Source organism: Cornus florida, unplaced genomic scaffold (assembly GCF_030987335.1).
Source record: "Cornus florida cultivar Cherokee Brave unplaced genomic scaffold, ASM3098733v1 CherokeeBrave_3.0.0_Hap2_Chr08, whole genome shotgun sequence".
Taxonomy (NCBI): Eukaryota; Viridiplantae; Streptophyta; class Magnoliopsida; order Cornales; family Cornaceae; genus Cornus; species Cornus florida.
The window spans coordinates 23,658,210-23,679,714 of record NW_026775578.1 but is presented as its reverse complement, the minus strand read 5'-3'; the positions used below and the strand labels follow the sequence as shown (position 1 = coordinate 23,679,714).

The following is a 21,505-nucleotide window of genomic DNA, read 5'->3' as shown; positions in this document are numbered from 1 at the left end:
AAAGGGGTAAGAAAAGGCAAATTGGAAAATATAAGCATCAGATTTATTTATATTTTAATATCTATAACCATGAGAATTGCTTAAAATTCATAGGAAAGAAAACAAAATCATAATTATGCAGTTCACAGGTAAGAACTTAATATAATAATAATAAATAAATAATTAAATAAAGACTTGTAACCCTATGGTATTTCCTAATGTATGGAAGGTGAGGGTTTAAATCACCTCAGGGACAAATAAGGTGTGTATTTCCTGTCAAGAAAAATAATAATAAAAGGACAAGAGAAAAGATGAAATACATCATCCTAATGATAGGATGAAGTAAATGAAGTCCCTTACAACCTTGTCCTTAACAACATGATTATCCAAAAGTAAATAATTAAAAATAAAACCCCAAAGATTCTGCTTGGAATATTGTAAATACCAAAGAGGTTAAGCCTCGGAGTCATCCCTTGCATGCTCCTACTCTTTTGTCTTGCTAAGTGAATTTTCGAAAATGACATTGCTTTTACTAATTCCTTCACTATGTAATGTTTTTTTTATAGGTAAAACTTCACCATGTAATGTTGCTAAGAGGCAATTAAGTGAAGCCAAGGCAAGGCAATTGTATTGTTTGTAAGCTGGAAGGAATTGTTGATTTTATTTAGGAAAGAATTGTCATCACACGACAGAACACAAATAAAACATGGTATGGATTCTGCAATTTCTAAGGTCTTTTTCCTTCTCCATAGAATGAAATTGCCTTGGCGAGAAAATGGAGTCGAACCCTTCACTTCTCGTTTGAGGGAAGAGAGGTTATACCGGTTATACTAGCTGAGCTGATCGCATGATCAACTTACATGGTGATAAGATATGATTAAGCTTATGAACCTTTTTTTAACTACTTCCTATATCGTGCAGGCATTTGAGCAGGGAAAGGCAAAATGGTGCGGTTCAGTTGGAGGTATTGTAGATGCACCCATAGACAAAGTCTGGGCCATGGTGTCTCAAACTACTAGACTACCAGAGTGGATGCCAATGGTTGAAAGATGCACTGACTTAGCTGGAAGTGAAGGCGTTCCGGGCTATGTTAGGCTAGTTTCTGGTTTCATGTTCCCTCAAGAAGATGGAGAAAGGTCATGGATCAAAGAAAGGCTAGTTTCCATGGACCCAATGTCACATACTTATGTTTACAAAATGGAAGCAAGCAATGTAGGATTAGATGGTTCTGCAAATTCATTGAAGCTTGTAGACTATGGAGATGATTCGACACTAGTTAACTGGTCTTTCGAGATCAATCCTCTAGAAGGTGCCTGTGAAGACAGCATTATAGATTATTTGGGATTTCTCTACAAATCTTGTATCAACAGGATTGGGGGTGCCCTAGAAATTTCAGCCAGAAAGGCCTAGTAGTTTCGTACATGAAAATGCTACATATGTTTGCAAAATGTGAAGAATGCTATGCATTGACACCAATGATAAAGAAAACATTTGTATGTGCATTTAATCCAGAAAGAGCCAGATATTTGCATACAAGTTTAATTTTAAGACAAACATTTCTGGAATCTATAGCTACAAGCTAGGACTTGCTAAAGCTAGCAATCACACATGGTTATCATCATCCTTCAAATATTCCTTTATTCCATTACTTTACTCATTGTTGGCACTTTAATTGGAGAACTAAGGTTATCATCATCAAATCATAAAATAAAACACGAAAATAAAGGCATTTTTATACTTAAAATATTTTGACTTCTGATCTGCCATATCAGAATTCTGGAAAGAAAAAACTCGGGACAGACCTAACTCTGGTATTTTTCGAAGTGGGATTTGAGGCTTGAACTCACACCAGTAACACAGATCAACAACCCCCATATGTAGAATGTTGGGTAAATGAACCATCACAAAAGTTAGAAAATAAGTAAATGAACCATCACAAAATTTAGAAAACAAGTAAATGAACCACAATAATATTTTTTTTAGAATAAGTTAAAAAAAAGTAAAGGGCTAGACCTGGTTTCTTGGCTTCTCCAAAAAGGTTGCATGATATGAATTTTCTGTGGCTGAAGAAGGGGCCACTAAAATATTGATATTAGCATAATGCAGTGACATTTGGTGTGTGTGCGTGTGTAATGGAGAATATATGCATTGATTATGGTGATGCTGAAGAAAAATTGACAGGCGAGAGATGAGCTGTTGCTGATACAAAATATAAATATAATCTTTTCTCCAGAACTGAAGCAACCAAGGACAATGCGTAGCTTTCCCATCCATGAAAACCATTCCTCAACCAAAATTTCTGTTTCTTCAGCATCTTATGTTTACATTCATTGACCATACCCACCCACAACTGACAAAAATAGTATTCAACATACCCCACAATTATACTCTTCTGGAAGTGTAGCAATAATTTCTACTATAAATTTTGTGTCACACATGTGGCTAAAATAAGGAGTCATTTGTCACTATAGTCCTTTTTGTATTAATTGTTTTATGCTCCATTTGGTTGAAGGGATGAAAAAATGAATGGAAGGGAAATGAGGAGGGATGGATGAGGACAACATCCTTGGGAAGGAAAGGAGAATGAAAGTTTTTGTATTTTTTTTACCAATATACCCTTGTTTTAAGTGTGAGAGATAATTTCAATAGGATTAAGCGATAAAGGTTAAAACTGGTGTTACATATTCGTAGGACCATTTTTCTTTCGCCCAATTTTGAATGGATAAAGAATTTTTCAAAAACTTGGGTTAGGAGGGATACTTCATCCCTCTTCCCTTCCTTCTTACCAAACAAGGGAAGCTTATTCTATATTCCTCCTCTCTTCCATCCTTTATCAATCTTTCCTTTCAACCAAACATAGGATTAGTCGTGCCACTAGCTGTAGCCAGCGTTTCTCCTCTATATACTCAAGTAAAAAAGGTTTAAGACTGAAGGCAATTTTTAGAAACAAAAAATGGGTGAGAGTTATATTTGCCATGGTTTAAAAAAAAAAAAAAAACCTTTAGTACTCACAAGAACAAAATTTTACTAACACAAAGACTCATCACAGCACTCAAGATTGCTAGAATATCAGCTAAACACATTATCCTGTACAAAATTATACATATTGATCGATTTTGTTGTTCAATTATTACTTCAATTTTGGATTCTGCAATTAAGGAGCCTTAGTTCTAACATATGTACATGATTCTAATTAATATACAGTAGTTTATATGTATTCCATAACATGAAATACACACAAATGTGGTATCCTCTGATTACACACACACACACACGTAGGAAGACACAGATATGCAGCTGCTACGTACGTTTCAACCATCTTGGATAATCACATCAATTGCAGTCAATCGAAATTCGAAAGTGTCAACCAAAGCTTAGTAAAATGACTTTATGTAATATGCAAGAAATCTCGGGGAAAGCATGGCTGCCAATCTCTCTACTCACCTAACAGCGTAAAACGACATGGCATCATAGTTCCAATTCCTTTATATAATAGAGTCGCCATGGTTAGTCTTTCAAATTTGTGCTGAAAATAACAACACAAAGAACTGCAGTCTTAGAGAGAGAGAGGTAGGAATAGAGAGAGAGAGAAAATGGCAGCTTGGGCCCGGACAGCTGTGGTGGTGGTGGCCGCCTTGATGTTTCCAGCATTGGTTGAGTCTGTGGTTCGTCACTATAAGTTCAGGGTAAGTACTTCCTTCAATATTTTGTGTCATAACATATGATACATTAATAATGCCACTGTATAAGCATTGGCTTATGATTAATACTTTCATTAATCCACCTCTATAAATTAATCACCAAAGAGAGAATGATCATAGTATGAAGTTTGATCAACTAATACACTGTTTAGAGACAAGTTTTTCATAATCAACTGTGTGTCTAATTATGAGGAGTTAACAGTTGTTATATCTTTATTATAAATAGTATATTAATGACTTGTTTTATATACACTACTTTTAAATTTAATTTGAACAATAGACTTTATTTGTATTACTTAAAAATGTCCAAAAATAAAAAAATGAGAGGGAAAAAAGTCGATCAAGACATTGAGCATGACTTTTAATTGCAAGCTATGCTATCTTCCATGGCTTTATATAATTTTTTTGTTAGCGATTCCTAAATCTGATTGATATGATTAGGTAACAAATGGTATTAAGTTGACCAATCTGTTGGCTACTTTGTACAGGTGGTCTTGAAGAATGCAACGAAGCTTTGCGCGACAAAGCCAATTGTCACTGTCAATGGGAAGTTCCCAGGGCCTACTCTCCATGCAAGGGAGGACGATACAGTGATTGTGAGAGTCGTTAACCATGTCCAATACAACGTTACAATCCATTGGTGAGACTCAAAATAAGGATTGGTTTTTAGTCTAGTTTTAGAAAATTACTGAATTATGTGGTCTATATGTTCATACTCACACTGATTTTACTATGCACCAAAAACCTTGTGAAAAATTGATGTGATTTACCGATTGGAGTTTTAATGCCAGTGTTTGTTTATGGCAATTTGCAGGCATGGAGTCCGCCAGCTTCGAACAGGTTGGTCAGATGGACCAGCATACATCACCCAGTGCCCAATTCAGACTGGCCAAAGCTATATCTACAACTTCACTCTCACAGGTCAAAGAGGTACACTTCTTTGGCATGCCCATATCACCTGGCTAAGGGCAACCGTGCACGGTGCCATTGTCATCTTGCCCAAGTTGGGCGTGCCTTACCCCTTCCCCACACCTGATAAGGAAGAAATCATCGTATTTGGTAAGCTCAAAGTTCGGTTTGATGTTCATTTTTCTTGAGATTTTTTAGTATGTACTGATATTGGACCACTCATGTATAGTTGCCAAATTGATTCTAGTTTCGTAAATTGCAGGCGAATGGTGGAAGACAGACATTGAAACTATGATCAACAAGGTTATGCAAGTCAGTTTAACACCAAATGTATCAGATTCACACACCATTAATGGCTATACAGGACCAGTTCCAAATTGTTCTTCTAAGGGTACTAACAAAGGGACACATGGTCTTGTGATATTTTTTATCTAGTCTTAGTATGCCCTTTTAATCCTTTGCTATATTGATATAAAACTCTTGATGGGTGATTGGAAATTCAAACAAGCCAGATCATAATTTCCTGAGAAACCAACAGTTTTATAATGATGAACAAAACAAAGAGCAACTGATTCGTGAATTAAAAGTCAACAGTGTAGATGATACTGATTTCTTCTTCTTCTTTTTTTAACCTTGTGAAAAAGTAAAAATTAAGAACTTGTATGATTCACTTCTTTGACATGCTTGTGAAGTATGATACTTTTGCCTCAGTAGGCAGAAAGAAAATGCATGGATGATGTGAGAACTACTTTCATTTAGTTCCTATCTTATACAGGTTTCACTTTACATGTCGAAAGTGGAAAAACCTACTTGCTACGGATCATCAATGCAGCAGTGAATGATGAGCTCTTTTTCAAGGTTGCTGGCCATCAGCTAACCGTTGTGGAAGTGGATGCAACATACACTAAGCCCTTTAAGACCGACACCATCTTCATTGGTCCAGGCCAAACCACAAACGCTCTTCTAACCGCGGATCAATACACTGGCAAGTACTTAATAGCCATCTCTCCTTTTATGGACACAGTGGTAGCTGTTGACAACCTAACCGCGATTGGTACCCTACGCTACAAAGGCACTCCTGCATTTCCCCCAATCACCCTCACCAGCATTCCTCCTCAGAATGCAACCCCTATAACGAATACCTTCATGGACCGACTCAGATCCCTCAATTCAGACCAATACCCTGCCAATGTCCCATTGACCATTGATCACTCACTGCTGTTCACAATAGGTGTTGGTGTCAACCCTTGTGCTACGTGTGTAAATGGAAGCCGAGTCGTGGCAGGTATCAACAATGTCACCTTTGTGATGCCAACCACAGCTCTCCTTCAAGCACATTACTACAGCATAAGTGGGGTTTTCACTGTTGATTTTCCCGGAAACCCTCTAATCCCTTTTAATTATACTGGCACCCCACCGGCCAATTTGCAGACTATGAATGGCACAAAGGCGTACAGACTGAAATATAATTCTACAGTTCAAATTGTGCTTCAAGGTACTTCTTTCATAGCACCAGAGAGCCATCCAATCCACTTGCATGGATATAATTTCTACGTAGTTGGGAAAGGCGTAGGCAATTTTGATCCAAACAATGATCCAAAGAATTTTAATCTTGTTGATCCTGTGGAGAGGAACACAATAAGTGTACCAACTGCAGGGTGGACTGCAATCAGATTCAACGCAGACAATCCAGGTAAAACCTACACTTCTAATCATTTTCACTCTTTTTGCTTGTGTGTTTTTTGTTGAACTCATATATGTATATATATATATATAATTTGTAAGGTTGGCTTGAAAGCAACTTGTGTGAAGAAGAAATTTTTAGCATGGATTAAGTTCTTAATTGTCAAGTGTCATTTTCCTAATAAGGAGACTCTACCATAATGTTAATTTTCTTGAGCTGTGATTCCAAAATGAACTGCATAAATTAAAAAAAGTTACGTTGGACCTTTCAAGAGAAATGTCCAAGAACTAGTCTCGTAAGACCTTCAATTGTGTGACGTGGCATAGGAAAAAAAAGGAAACAATTATGATTATTTAATCTTGAAGTTGCTTCAGAATTCAACTACTTGCATTGAATTTTAACTTGTGAAGTACTAGTATAAATGAAGTGACTTTTGTGATTCTCATTTGGTGTGAATAGGCATTTGGTTTTTGCACTGTCACTTGGAAGTGCACACAACCTGGGGACTTAAGATGGTGTTTCTGGTGGACAATGGCAATGGTCCGAATGAGTCAATCCTACCGCCTCCATCTGACCTTCCAACGTGCTGAATGAATCCGAGCAGCTTACCATCACAGTTTTAAGGGATGATAGCGACACTAGGAGAGAGCGCGGTGACTGAAGATGCACAAATTAATGCAATAAAAGACTGAGGAGGAGAAATGATTGATTGTTTCGGAGATATGATCAATAAACTTGGACAGATAGTTATGTATATAAGTTTAATTTTGCTTGTGGTTTTGTGCACCGTGTGTATATAAATTATGCATGTAATTCTTAGATTTCCAAAAGGGTTGTGATCAATACAAGGGTTTGAAACAGAATTCTTGATGAAAATTGATTCAGATGCTGCTAAATTTGAGAATTTTTTTCCCCGTAAAAATAAAAAATAAATCGCGCCAGGTAGGGGTCGAACCTACGACTTTCTGCTTAGGAAACAGACGCTCTATCCACTGAGCTACAGGCGCTTTTGTGACTTCTGCGGGAAGAATCAATTTTATTATAAAATCTAGAGAAACAGATATTTTCCAATATTGTCTTTTACTTCATGAGTTGTCTCAAAGATTCCAATATGCACTCAATTGATTCATGCCTTGGCAACAGAGAAATTCATCATACTGGGTTAGATCAAGGGCACTAATAATCATTATTATTTGTACACCATTCTTCGTTAAAGTCATTATTCCAATTGTTTATTCCACCTAGAAAACAATTGATGGTAATTTTGTCAGTAAAACCATCAAATCAAAATGATTTTTATATGAAATTTTGTCACTAGAACCATCGAATCAAGCTTTGTGTGTGTTGATGGTAAAAACTGTGTTCCCAAATATTGCTTAACCAATTGTAAGTTTTGAAAGGCAAAAGGTTGACAAAAATGGTACATTATTGATTATTTTTCTCACAATACTCTTGGCTTATATCCTCTATATTTTGCCTTGGAAAAACTTGAGCTAATCTTAATACTAATAATATTAATAATTAATGTAGTCTTGAAGATGGAATACTTCCTACTGACCTTGGGGACTAGACAAGGGGATTGTCATTTGATTCAAAAACTTAAAGTTTGAGATATTATTGTTTACTTGACCTTATAATTTCAAAATCCACATCATGGGATCAATTTCTTCATGATTTAAGTAAATATATCATGTATATGCCTGAATCATATTTGTGTAGCACCAATGTCAATAACTCGATTATTACAATTACACAAAAATACCATTTTTTTTAGCTTCTAGGGTCACTCCCTATTCAAATTTAATGTAAAACAAGAATCTCTAATCAGCGGCGAAGTTAGGAATTTGGTTCAGGGGGGCATGTTAACACTGACAAAATAATTTTGTTTTTCAAATTGGCCAAAAATATAATAGCGTAACAACAGTGCATTAGAATAAGTGAATAAAAAATGAATAAGAAGAGGGGGAAAAAGAGAGAGAGAGAGGTTATTGCACATAAATTATGCATGAGTGCAAGAAAAAAAGAAATTTTTAAGAAGAAAGAGGAAAATTTTAAGAAGAAAATGAAATAAAAAGAAAAAAATACGAGAGAATTTTGAAGAAAAAATATGTTTTAATTGTAGAAAGAGAATACAAAAGTTTTTGAAGATGACAAAAAGAAATTTGAAAAATAAGAAGGAAAATGAATAAAGAGTTAAAGATTTTTTTATAAATAAATAATTTTATGGGGGATAATCTATAAATTTTATGGGGATATTTTATAAATATTTACATTATAAACATAAAATAAAATAAAATATAGTGTATTCAGAGATAGAAAAGCCATTTTATCAATTTTAGCGGGAATATTTTATCAATTTCTACAAATTTATGTATAAAAAAATAAAAAATCTAGTGGACCAGCATGGGATAGGAGGCAGGGCCTTGGGCACATGCGGGCTCTGCCCGTCTCAAACACATTAGAATACTTTGTCTTGAAAATTTTATTTTACCCTGTCTCCTTTTGGTGAAAGCAAAATGTAGTGATATTGAAACACACTTTCATAAATGACAAAATCACACAATGCTTGAAAAATATAGGGTAAATTGCATTGATACCTTTTGAGGTTTTAGTCAATGCCACTCCGATGTAGGTTAACGATTTTTTTAACAATAATACCCCTTATAGTTTCAAATGTCATATTTGCTCCTTGAATATTTAATTCAATTAATTTACAAAATATTCATCCTATTAATTAACAAAACTACCTTCATCACTAAACCTCTATCTCTACCCTAATCTCTAACTCTTAGTTTTTTTTTAATTCATTTTAGTACCTAGATCACACTCCCTCTTTCTCTACCCCTAAAATGCCATTGACCGTCAGCGTTATTTTGGTTGATTTGGAATGTAGGATTGAAAAAAAGCATAAATTATTAAAAAGGGAAGATAACAACTACACGAGGGGTTATTTGAGTTCTCAAACCACACTTGAGGACAGCCTTCCTCCCCATCATAGAAGGAAAGAAAACATATATACTCACATGGGTGTATACATAGATATATATATATATATATATGTGTGTGTATGTATATATTGTGTGTGTATATATATTTACAAAATTACAAGTGGAGACTTCATGATGGTACCCCCAATCACAAGTAGACAACAACTTCAAGTATTCTTTATATTCCCTCTTCCTTCCAAACTCTGCTCTCGATTCTCTCACGACCCTGTTAAAGAACCGTACTACCACTGAATTTTGAATCGTCTCTTCCATTCTCACCCACTTTTGCTTGAACCCCCAATCACCATTTTCTCTCTGTTTTCTTGTTGCTAAGAAAGAAAAGGAAACAATACTTTCCCGCCTTTTATCACCCAGATTCTCCAGAATCAATATCTTTTCTCAACTGGTTTCTTTCGACAAGTTTTATTTCACTTTAGTTGAAGTTTTGGAGTGTGGCACTACCTATTCTCACTTTTTGAACCTTCAATTCTTCAAAATATTCCAACGTCTCTTTCAAATTCAGAAATTTATATGGGTTTTGCAATTTTCTTTTGTTTTTAGTTCTGTCCTGGTTTGTGGTTTAGTATAATATGTGATTGGCTGGGTCTAGGGTTTATCTGTGAGCTGCAAGATCTATGCTTTTTCTGATTTTTTCCAGATATTCTTGATTCCGAAAAGGTGAGTCTTTTCTAGATTCTTCAATTTATGCTATTTTGAAAAAAGGGTATTCTGATTCCCAGTAAATGATTCTGAATTTAATGCCTTTTGGGTCATTATAATCCCTCACACTTTCTCTGCATACTAAATATTTCTTCAATGTCATCAAATTGAATGCTTGAATCAATTCTATGGATTGAAATGTCAAATTATAGCAAATTGAGGGATATAGACTTGAGGGGAGAAGGGTTTGAAACACTCGTGGACATGGAAAGTCTGAGTCCGTCTTCGTATTTGAATTGTTTGATGCAAGAGAGCAAGAACACCAAATGGACTAAAGAAGAGAACAAGAGCTTTGAGAGAGCTCTTGCCATGTTCGATAAGGACACTCCGGAGAGATGGCTAAATGTGGCAGCCATGATCCCTGGAAAGTCAGTGTTTGATGTGATATGGCAGTACCAGAAATTGGAAGCAGATGTTAATGATATAGAGGCTGGGTTGGTTCCAATTCCGGTGTATTTGACATCCTCTTTCACATTGGAGTTTGTAGATAATCGCGAATTTGATGCCTTAAGAAAGAGGTCTTCCACGGGGGAGAGGAAAAAGGGGGTGCCTTGGACAGAAGATGAGCACAGGTGAATTCTCTTTATTACTTTGTAGTTTTGCTAGGTATAGCTTGGTGCTTCAATTAAAAGTTTGCTTTCTTTTTCTGTTGTTATGCTTAATGAAAATGAAAAATTGAAATTAGCCCTATTCTAACAGACTTAACTGAGTTGATGACAAAGGCCGTTGTAGCCTAATGGTATCTCCTCTACCTTCCAAAGCGGATGGCGAGGGCAGGGACGGACCCAGGAAATTGGGTGAGAGGAGGCAAAGGTGAATTTTTTTAATAATTTTAGGAGGGGGGACACTAGAATTTCATAGGTATATAACTGTAATATGAAAAAATTCCTAGTATTTAATGTAAAAAAAAAAATCAGAGGGGGCAGTTGTCTCCCTGGAGCCTATGTAAGTCCGTCCCTGGGTGAGGGTTCAAGTTGCCATCAGGACAAATGGGTGCGTGAGTTTCTTGCCAAGAAAAAATAATAATAATAATTGAGTTGATGTTTCAATGTTCTAGTGAACCCAAATCAAGGAAATATATGGATTTAATGTTCCTTTACTTGTTTACTGGTTTTGCAGTAACCAAATGAAGATGAGCCCTTTATACATTATTCTTCATAGTCACTTTTCCTAGAAATTTCCTTTATTTATTGTTAATGTTATTATTTTTTGATTGGGAAATATATCCATGATGGGAATTTGAATTGTTAACCCTTTCAATTAAAGATTATTCGATAGGTTTGTTTGTGAATATGATTGGTTTGAGCTTTGTTGGTTTCTCTTATCTATCCTTACCGTGTGGATACCAATTTGAATTGTCCAACAAAAGTATTTTCTTGTTCATAACATGTGTTGTTTGGTGACTAATCCTAGGCGGTTTCTGATGGGTCTTGAAGTGCATGGTAAAGGGGACTGGAGACATATCTCTAGGAATTTCGTAATCACCAAAAACCCCACTCAAGTGGCAAGCCATGCTCAGAAATATTACATGAGGCAGAATTCGGGTGGAAAAGATAAGAGACGACCCAGCATCCATGACATCACAACTATCCATCTCGCGGACGCTACTCAATCCAATTATAATGAATCTCTGTTGTGTGACAAGTCCAGTCCGCTTTCACCACCAACGTCGGTCCCCAGCACACCAAAAATATTACTCAACTGGAATGACTCCAATGATGGAGTAGTGATGGTTTTTGGCTCAACTCATGCCAACTCATTCATGCAGTATCCACATGAGATTGCTCCACATGGTCTTAAACTACAGGGAGGTGCTCGTCATGGAGCTCATATCGGACCTCACAATTCAATGTTTCAGATCCAATCCACAAGGTATGAAGTTCATGGATGAGGCAGCAATCTTGGTAATTGTCCATATGGGTTGAAATGACAACGCAATCTGTTGAGTGAAATTTCAATGTCAGTGCTTTTGCCATGATGTTATGTAATTAACTGGATGAAATTGAGCTATAACATGCTTGTTGAACACTATGGAAAGATGATGGAATCATGTGCTTGAACTTATCAATTTGAATCACTCTTGAATTTGCCTTTATATTTTCCCTGGTTTTACGATTTAAATTGTTCTAGTCTGAAGTCCCTTTGAAATGATTAGAGAAACAATCGATCATACATACGTGCTAGCAGTGAATCTGTAGTTCATATGGCTTATGATCAAAGGCATCAGTTAGATCATATGGATTATGATCAAACCATTTAAGTTAGGGTTGTCCATTTCTACAAGCTGATGATTTGAGCCAATATATTCCTTGTCTTTTTCATTTCTCTTGTCCATTTCTACAACTTGATGATTTGAGCCTGTATATTCCTTGTCTTTTGCATTTCTCTTGTCCATTCAAGACCTAATGAAGCACTACTAACAATTTACTTTCAGGTTTCTCTAGATCAAATTCAGTTTTTCTGCTGAAGCTTCCACAACTTCCTGTTTTTTGATACGCAGAACAGTTAAATCACTGTTTAGTGCACTTCATTAAACTATAGCCGAACTATCCTCTTTCGCGAGCTGCCATGTCACTAGGTGCTGTGGCCAAATTAGCTGACTCACTCAGCACTCTTCATGAAATTCCATAGCATCTGATTGCTTTCTTTTCCCTCTGGTCCCTTTCGGCCATCCTTAGATTTATGCATCCAATTAGGCCTAGTTGACTGTGCTTGATCACCATCACTTTGTAGACGCTTAGTCTGCATTCCACTAATGCAAGCATCTTATGCTTTAATCCTTCGTAGAGCACAAAGATCCGCGTACGATTACCAATGTGGCCCATGTTTTCCAATTACTTATTTATTTTCTTTTCTCCAATCAAATTTCGCCATATTCTGTCGTATCTTACCATCCCCTGGTCCGAAGGTTAATGGTGGCATAGACTTCTGCATTAGCATAAGTAGCTTCTTTTGCAAATCCATGGAGGGAATCATGGTTTCTGTGATTCTGAAGTTCATTTGCATATCTACTGAAATCAATGAAAGTGTGGAAAGAACTTTGGTTTTTCACATTATATGGAATTAGAGCATCTAGTTTCTTTGTTTCTTTTCTTTTCTTTTCTTTTCTTTTCAACAGAATGAAATCTCGACAATCTTGATTTTTTCACTCTCTCTACCATTACTGTCTTCTTTGTAGTGTCCACACTGAGGTTGCGTACGTTTTACGAAGTTTAGCCTGGTTCAGTTGAAAAACAGAGCTGTTCTACCTGTAAAAATGCTGACAAGACTATGATAAAGGTGCGTTTTCATTAGGTGGAAAATAACATCTACCCGGGAGTGGGTAGATAAATATATCACTATTTTAATGGTTGATAAAATGCTAGTCCTCAGATGATAAGTGATCTGAACAAATTTTTATGTTTGCTAATGTGCTGTGACTGTGTTTGTTCCCTTTAGTTGCTACTACCACCGTTGTTGCTGATACAACTATTAAATGAAAAAGCCAAAGTGCCAGCACACGTCATTTTGCATGTATCATCTTCTAAAACCACACATTAATCAGTAACATGATTACTTTTATTCACATTTCTTTTTGGTAAATGACAAAACCACCAACTTTTATTTTTATTTTTATTTTTTTCAATTTTTATTATTATTTTATAGGATCAGCCGCTCTGCAAGTTGCGAAGAAAGCATTTTGGCCACTTTATTCTAATTTTTCTCAAATGTCTGAGTGGATTAAGACCGCATACATCGAAAAGTTTCAAAGTATACACTTTGATTCATCTTTTTCTTGTTTAAAGTTTAAAAGTAGAAAAGGAAAATCTTTCTTCATTAGTAATCTGGTTAATCTGTGTGTGAAATGGATTGACCCGTTTTTTTCTATAGTAAATCTCCACTACATAGAAAGGTATCTTCTAGCTTTTACAATGCCAATCCATGGAGGCGCAACAATGATCGTCCAATCAAACCCTGGTTTCTCTTTACATCAAATCTCATTCATGTTTAGAAAAAGAAAAAAGAGGATGATGTATATAAACTGTAGAGGATTGATCCTACAACTTGCTTTCCCCTCCTTTTATTTTTATTTATTTATTATTTATCATTATTATTATTTTGTTTAAAGACTTGGTACAACAAATACATCATCATTTTGAAAGGTTAAAAAGGGCAGGGCACTATTACGAGATCTGAGGAGGGCCATATGTGTAGTATATAAATGTTGCTTTCAATTTTGAACCCGTGGCTAGAGACTCAAAGTTCAGTAGAGCATCTTCACCGTTGTGCCGGTGGTAGACATTAATGTTTATGATTTTGAAAGGTTATTTCTATCAAAGAAAATTTATGCCATTAATGATAAACATAATCTGCTAAAAACAATGGTAGTATAAGAAATAAAGCTGTAGGATCTGTACTGATTCTGCAGTGAAAGGGAGGACCATATCTGTGTGTGTATGTGACATATCTTCTGCGTTTGTTTTGTGAACTGCTATCTTTCCATCCCATATATGCATACATTAGAAAATGTTACTGAGTTGCACAGAATCTTTGTAAGACCAACATTATTGCACTAATTCTGCATCAAAAAACATGATTTACATATTTGATGCGTAGTGTCATTTACTGCAATCAATCCATTCAAAATGGATTATTCATAATATAAAATTAAATTAGATAACAAAAGAATCATAAATGTCTAGTTCTAATTTTTGAGAATTTTTTATTTTTTATTTTATTTTCAAAGAAAAAAAGAAGTATGTTCTGTTCAATGAGTACATCAAATTCAATATCATGGAGGCTGATCTTTTGACTAGAGACAAGAGTTGTTCCCCTAATCCAATTTCAGTCCAAGAATAGAGAACCATAAAATTTATTCCCAAGACATTCATCTTTTTCAATCAAATATGTGTGTGATTCTGAAAGTTGATGGCTTCTTGATATATATATTTTTTTCCTAGCAAACAAACAACAATGAAGAAACAATATCAAAGAGAGGATAAACTCCTATTACTAGACAAGTCTCCATCAGCAAGAAGGAGAATATCCACTGGAATGAAGCAATGGAGAGTCCTGCATGATATGACTTCAAGACAGTTTTGCTACTGCACTAGTGACTTCGTTGCCATGCCTATTTACATGACTAACTCGAACCGAGGAAAAATCGCGAAACGCTTGAATAATATCAAATTTGATGGCTTCCAGGGATCATATCAAATTTAATGGCTTCCATTGCTACAGGACTTGACTCGGGGATCGCCACTGCCTTACAAACCACCATAGAGTCACTTTCAAACCAACAGGTAGATATATGTAGAGTGTTGAGCCGAAATGATAGCCCTCCGAAAACATTCAGCTTCAGCCTTCAGCGCTTGATATCAGTATCACCAAATAGGACCATATCAGCCAATATGTTTGTAGCATCAGTGCTCTTGAAGGATTTTCAAAATGTATTGTAGCCTCTTCTCTTGCATATGCATTACTCTACAACAACCGCGTTTGAATGCAAGCAACTGTGGCCTTTGAATATGTCAGGTGATGCGTACCTTCACCGTCTTCACCTCCCCTGAGACTGCCGCCCCCTAAAACTCCGTGAACACCCCCTCGTTAGGGCCTGAGCCGTTTAAGTTCTCTCAACCTAAAGGAAACTCTTACCCTACCTATCTGATTTCGAGGTACATACACAGTTGGAAAACACAACCATTTATTACATGTAGCATGACAAATCCGATAGAGCAAATATTTCTCCTTCTAAATCAACGCTCCATTAGTAAAATTACAAGTATCAAATACGTTGAAAGTACTACCACGACACAACTTGATCGGCACTGTGATATGGCGGTGTGCAATTGTTCGCAGACATGAATTCTGTATGCTGATCAAAAAGTGAAATTGTTCGCCGATGACACAGGCTCAACTCCAGGTGAACTTTTCCACAACACCGTCTCCTTGAAATGACAAGTGAAGGTGGAACGATGTGGCATTCGACAGCTACGACTTCACATGGCTTAGCTCCGGTTGACACAGACACATACAACTTTCCACGACACCATTAAAATCTAGCTTTTACCAAGCACGGATATAGACAAGGTTCGAGGCTCGAGCCAGTCAACACTTGGCTATCGGCTGTTACAATGATGCAGCAAACAATGCAAGGTGGAACAACTCTTCATTTTTATTCACAGTACCGCATCACAAAACTTGGCCCTGCTTTAAATCAGCAAGTAGTTGACTTGAAGCAGAAGTTCAGAACTAATGCAAGTCGCCACTGAATTGAAACTTAAAGCAAGCAACAGCACAAGTGCCTCAAAATTACAGACAACAAAAAAACTTATTTTAGCAAAAGAGTTTAGAAATAGGTTTTAACTATAATTTAAAATGAAAGAAAAAGAAAAAAAAACCCTTATACCAAAAAGAAAAGATACAAGAACCTATTAACAGGACAGAGCACATGTAACAGAGGAAAGAAGGGAACTGTCGGGAAAAGAATATATACAGATCTACGAAGTAAGAAGGGAAGATGGGGGCAGCAGAGGGCAAACGGTATCTGGAAAATCTTCTCTTTGTCCGGCAAGGGAGTAATATGCTAGTATATGGGCAGGATTCTCAACAACTACAGCTTCTCCATGAGGATCGGCAACTACAACTTGCCTTGAAGGTATTAACTCAATATTCCAATATGGGCGAGCCATGGCTAAGAGATCACAACCCGTTGCAGATGTTGCTCGATACCCTTGCACCCACAAATATCTGAGAGAAGTTAGCTGCAATACAGCAAAAGCGAGTGCACGTTCACTGAAGCAACAACCCCTCATTTCTAGCTTTTGTAAGCTTGGACAGCCTCTAGAGAACGCCAGAAGCCCTTCATCAGTTTCCCCAACATAACCCAGAAGCATCCATCTAATGTTGTCGCTGTGCTGCCCGATATAACTGAGACCCACATCAGTCAGGCCCCCAGGCCGAAGATACAGAGCAAACCTTCTAAGCTTGCAGCCTCTTAGTAGAGCTCGAACTCCATTGTCAAGAGGTAAATCCGTTATCCTTTCTTCTTGATCCAGTAAGACCAGGCGAAAATCACATAGGTTTTTCATGTATCTGCCAATACATTCCAAAGATGCGTTTGTGATATCAGACACGTATACAGCTAAATATTCCAGTTCAAGGCAGCCCTGCGCCAAAGCAATTATTCCTCTCTGTGAAACTAATCCTCCCTCTTCCTCCATTCCCTGTTCATCAGCACCTCGCTCAATCCTAAGCCTCTTTAATCTCTTGCAATACCGAGCAAGAACTTCCAATCCTCTATCCCCAATGACATTCCTCGTCTGTCCATTTCAAAAAGAAGAATAGGTTACTCAAATCAATTTATTTATTCAATAAAATGCCCATTGACTTTTATCGTATGACTTAATGATTCTCGAGTAGTATTCTACCTGCTTCCACCTTATCTAAAAAATTTCATATATAACACATGTACATAAATAATAAATATTATCTGAATTTGGTTCCATTGGTGATAATCCAAATTTTAGGTAAACAATTAGATTTGAGCAATGGTAAAAGCTTAGTCTTTCAAGCGAGAGGACACAGGTTTGATTGTCAAAGCAACCACTTTGTGCAAAATTATACCAAAGATCAAGTCTTTTCCAATCTTACCCTACAACAAGCCCATAGGCGTACATGAACTAGGTAATGCACTTATTTATTTTTCAAAAAACTTGAGCTTAAATCAAGAAATGTGACATCTTTAAATTTGATCTTAATTAAAATTCATCATGAGAGCAAAGCAATGCAAGCTACCACGAATGAAAATAGCACATCCAATTTAATTGAATAAAGGGTGAATTTGTAGTGAATCTAGACAAGAGATGCACAAAACACTGAAAAGGAAAAACAGAATGAGTAAACATACATGAGGAAAAAGGACAAGAAACAGTTTTAGGATTGTACCTCAAGAACTTCTAAGTTAGGGCACCTTTCAATTAAGAGACAGTGATCCTCTGTATCGAGTAGAGCATAGAGCAGATCCAATTTTCTCAGTAGGGATGCAAAGGGGAATACAATGGTCATTTCATTCTTCCCCATGTATGTTAGACCCAAACAACATAATCTTGGGGGAAGTGAAACGGTAGAATATTTTTCTGGTTGCTCATTGAAGGAACCCCCAGCAAACTCTTCTAGCACACCTGCTGCCCGAAAGAAACCAGCGAGGTCCAGAATTTCACAATCACTAATCTTCATCGACACTAAAGAGCGACAATTTCTAGCTATCACTTCAAGGTCTTGGAATCTGACTTTTGCAAGATCAGCCATGTAAAAGTTCAATGTTTCAAGAACTGTGTTGTTCAAACTAAGCTCATGTAGCCACTCCCCATCTTTCTCATCGACACTGCTCTCTTCCAGAAACAAGGTCTTTAACTTCCTGAGGAAGAGTAAACAGGGTTAGAAATGAAATTGAGAATACATAAATCACCATTGTATCTCTAGCCTCTAGGTAGGCACCAGAACTAGTTAGATGTGTATGATGTCTATCACTACACTACAAATCACATCAACTACAACCTCCAAATCAACAAAATGCAAGAAAAGCATATTGGTAATAAACTCACTTGAAAACTACTCATCTAACAAACTAGTTTTACATAACCAATGATTTCAAGTTCATCCTTATCAATACCTAGTAATCACTCAAAGCTCTTATTTTGAAAAGATTAATATGATTACAAACTGCAATAGGTTTTGACTACTTTTGATCTGGAATCCCCGGTAGTTTTCAGTTGTTTCTTTTCATAACTTTCCAAGATAAGAGTTAAGAAATCCAAGATGTCGAAAAATAAACTAAAATTGTGGGAACTGAAATCAAAATATTTGCAAGGTGTCATATTCCATCACTATAAAGCATGAATTTATCAAATATGGTTTCATAATAATAAAAATAACTTGATATATCTTGTGCAGTCTTCAATATACTCCAACAAGAAAGGAGCCCACTTTAAATTTTATCCAGATTCAGTGACCAGACAACTCCCAAGTTTGTCAAATTGACATAAATCTACTAAGAATTAGGTGTGTGGGTTGGGTCTACTCAGCCATTTATGACTTGAACCAATATCTTGTACTATATAACTAAACTAGCCAGTAAAATCTTAATAATGTGTTTACGCGTCATCTTCCAGAATGCTATAATTTATAAACTCAGAAAACCAATGAAATATATATATATATATATATATATAACAAATCACAAGAATTTAATCTCTACAAAATTCCAAATCCAATGACTTCTAAAATCCTAACAAAAACAAGATCTTGATAACTTCCTAGTCAGCTTCCCACATCTCTTTTAGTTACATCATCGTTCACTGAAATATATATATATATATATATATATAAAAGATATTTAACAAATCACAAGAATTTAATCCCTACAAAATTCCAAATCCAATGACTTCTAAAATCCTAACAAAATAAGATCTTGAAAACTTCCTAGTCAGCTTCCCACATCTCTTTTAGTTACATCATCGTTCACTGAGCTCTATTTTAATTTAATTATAATTTATAAACTCAAAAACCAGCAAGAACGTCCACTGCATTGATGAACAAAGCAGATTATTTCATTCACAAAATAGTCAAAATAAGGCCCCAATATCAGAAATCAAGTTCTATCATTCCTCATGATATATTAATCAATATTCACTAAAAGATTAAAACTAACGAAAATCTACAATTAATTATTTCGTGCCAAAATGTTTACCATAAAACAAGAGGACAATAGCTACTACAAAAACAAGTAAGAAAGTCTTTTACTTTTCAATCCAAGTTTTCTACAATTTCAAAGATTTGAGGTATAGAGTATAATCAAGTCAAATATGTGGCAAAAAACTAGTAACTATACCTGCACAAGCGAGTGATATGTAAAAGTCCATCTGTGGAAAAACCGGAGCACTTATCGAGCTTAAGCACTTTTAAAGCATGGCCACGCGATTGAGCAAGCAATTCAAGATCAGAGTCCTTCACAATCATCCGCCGGAAGTGAAGCGACTCCAAGCAACTAAAAGACTTGGCAATTTCTTCAACCCATGGAGTCACAAACCCTCCCCAATCCTCCGGTATCAAATTGAACATCGCCGCTCGTGGCTTCCCCTTCAATTTGAGCGACCGAAGTTGCTGAAACCTCCGCTGGAGCCGCCTCGGAGTGGTGGTGTAACACAAGGCGATCGTAATGTGTTTGCGAGTCAGCGCATCGATCTCGTACCATCTCCTGCACACCAGAGAGACCGCGTCCCGGTCACGCGAATCGACTATGTGCTCAATCACGAGTCCGAATATTGTATCTGGCATTCCTATACTCCACTTATTCGACTTTCGATCTTCCATAGCTATTTTCTCGCACACACAACAAACAGAGCTCTAACTTCAAAGGTCGATCGAAGACTGAACACACCGAAATTGAGTATCAAAACATAAAACGATCAGATTCAAACCACTGAACAGAACTTCGATGACTTGCAAAATTAAACGATGAAGAACAGAGTTGTGCTTCGATCTAAGACAAAGTTTGAAACTTTTGGCGGTTTGCGAGCACGACACACAACCGAATCGGATCGGTAATTGGCGAGACTATGACGAAGTTTGTGCTCAAAAGAACACCAAATCGACGAACGGGAGAGTAAGTGTGCATCCAATATTGAGCTCGGCTAAGCACATCGTCATCGTCCTCAACCGATGCAGAGGAGGAGAGTTTATACACACGAGGAAATCGTATCAAACGGTGAAGATTGATGTCAATCAGACGGCGACAGTTGCAACAGTATCTATGGGGGATAGAGGAGCGGATCAGAGGAGTGGATGGTGGGGTTTTGTTCCGTCTCGGTTTCTGTTTACAGCTCCAACGGAAATAGAAAGGGAAGAGAGAGAGGAGAGAGAGAGGGGCTGACGGAGGAAACGACTAAAGAAATGAAAGTGTAACCAATCACTTGCGACCAACGCTACCATAAGGTCATGGTTGGGATAGGGAAAACCAGGGATTTGTTCACGTGGCGAAGTGCTATTGGGAACTCCACATAGATTCCACTCTTATTGCATTTAATGCTACTGTCTGATGATACTCGATGATGCTGTAGTTAGCGGCTAGGGTAGAGAGTAAAATTGCTTGGGGGATAAGAAGGAAAATGAAAGGTTATTTTTGGTATTTCATGTTGGTTACGACTTTCAATTGGTCCTTAGATTAAGGTAAGCAGAGGATTACTGATCACAGTTCCACGTCTAATTAGTTGAAAAATCTAATTACAAAAACTGTAATTAATGTATGTTTTTTATTTTTTAAAATTATAAAACTTCAACATTTTTCTTTCTTTTTTATCTTACTTGTACATACGTATGTAACTTTTATATACATAACCTTTATTTTTCTTTACTTACTTATTTTATTCTTTTCTTGCTCACCGTGTGAATGATTTTTCATTGTCTCTCTCTTCTTTAGATAAAGAGAGAAAAAAAATATATATATATATGTGTGTGTGTGAATTGATTGCTTCTTTCTTTTTTTT

General features: G+C 36.4%; 4 protein-coding genes and 1 non-coding gene across 5 annotated transcripts; 3 read left to right on the top strand and 2 right to left on the bottom strand.

The window, feature by feature from the left end:
* Positions 1–72: 72 nt before the first annotated feature.
* LOC132270844 (uncharacterized) lies at positions 73–1,522 on the top strand. Its single transcript, XM_059772055.1, has 2 exons — positions 73–688; positions 901–1,522. The coding sequence occupies exons 1-2, from the start codon at positions 686–688 to the stop codon at positions 1,387–1,389; spliced, it is 492 nt and encodes a 163-aa protein (XP_059628038.1). The 5' UTR covers positions 73–685; the 3' UTR covers positions 1,390–1,522.
* A 1,993-nt stretch (positions 1,523–3,515) lies between these two features.
* LOC132270842 (laccase-22-like) lies at positions 3,516–7,128 on the top strand. The gene is made up of 6 exons (XM_059772052.1): positions 3,516–3,665; positions 4,169–4,320; positions 4,495–4,739; positions 4,852–4,980; positions 5,365–6,282; positions 6,733–7,128. The coding sequence occupies exons 1-6, from the start codon at positions 3,573–3,575 to the stop codon at positions 6,861–6,863; spliced, it is 1,668 nt and encodes a 555-aa protein (XP_059628035.1). The 5' UTR covers positions 3,516–3,572; the 3' UTR covers positions 6,864–7,128.
* A 79-nt stretch (positions 7,129–7,207) lies between these two features.
* On the bottom strand, positions 7,208–7,280 carry TRNAR-CCU (transfer RNA arginine (anticodon CCU)). Its single transcript has one exon. It is a non-coding gene; the product is annotated as a tRNA-Arg (tRNA).
* Positions 7,281–9,362: 2,082 nt separating this feature from the next.
* LOC132270841 (transcription factor DIVARICATA-like) lies at positions 9,363–13,665 on the top strand. Its single transcript, XM_059772051.1, has 3 exons — positions 9,363–10,552; positions 11,394–11,852; positions 13,159–13,665. The coding sequence occupies exons 1-3, from the start codon at positions 10,092–10,094 to the stop codon at positions 13,208–13,210; spliced, it is 972 nt and encodes a 323-aa protein (XP_059628034.1). The 5' UTR covers positions 9,363–10,091; the 3' UTR covers positions 13,211–13,665.
* A 2,606-nt stretch (positions 13,666–16,271) lies between these two features.
* LOC132270840 (coronatine-insensitive protein 1-like) lies at positions 16,272–20,987 on the bottom strand. The gene is made up of 3 exons (XM_059772050.1): positions 19,852–20,987; positions 17,907–18,378; positions 16,272–17,281 (listed from the first exon to the last, which is right to left on the bottom strand). Exons 1-3 carry the CDS (start codon positions 20,331–20,333, stop codon positions 16,460–16,462), a joined length of 1,776 nt encoding a protein of 591 aa, XP_059628033.1. The 5' UTR covers positions 20,334–20,987; the 3' UTR covers positions 16,272–16,459.
* Between the last annotated feature and the right edge of the window lie 518 nt (positions 20,988–21,505).

What these genes read in the sequence shown, in the direction of transcription:
- LOC132270842 (XM_059772052.1), top strand. Translation starts at nt 3,573, where the DNA reads ATGGCAGCTTGGGCCCGGACAGCTGTGGTGGTGGTGGCCGCCTTGATG. An exon ending in GGAAGAAATCATCGTATTTG is followed by an intron (nt 4,740 to 4,851) that starts GTAAGCTCAAAG and finishes CGTAAATTGCAG; the next exon opens with GCGAATGGTGGAAGACAGAC. An exon ending in ATTCAACGCAGACAATCCAG is followed by an intron (nt 6,283 to 6,732) that starts GTAAAACCTACA and finishes TGGTGTGAATAG; the next exon opens with GCATTTGGTTTTTGCACTGT.
- LOC132270841 (XM_059772051.1), top strand. Translation starts at nt 10,092, where the DNA reads ATGCTTGAATCAATTCTATGGATTGAAATGTCAAATTATAGCAAATTG. An exon ending in TGGACAGAAGATGAGCACAG is followed by an intron (nt 10,553 to 11,393) that starts GTGAATTCTCTT and finishes GACTAATCCTAG; the next exon opens with GCGGTTTCTGATGGGTCTTG. An exon ending in TTTCAGATCCAATCCACAAG is followed by an intron (nt 11,853 to 13,158) that starts GTATGAAGTTCA and finishes TCTTCTTTGTAG; the next exon opens with TGTCCACACTGAGGTTGCGT.
- LOC132270840 (XM_059772050.1), bottom strand. Translation starts at nt 20,333, where the DNA reads ATGGAAGATCGAAAGTCGAATAAGTGGAGTATAGGAATGCCAGATACA. An exon ending in CATATCACTCGCTTGTGCAG is followed by an intron (nt 18,379 to 19,851) that starts GTATAGTTACTA and finishes ACTCTTCCTCAG; the next exon opens with GAAGTTAAAGACCTTGTTTC. An exon ending in CTAACTTAGAAGTTCTTGAG is followed by an intron (nt 17,282 to 17,906) that starts GTACAATCCTAA and finishes TGAAATGGACAG; the next exon opens with ACGAGGAATGTCATTGGGGA.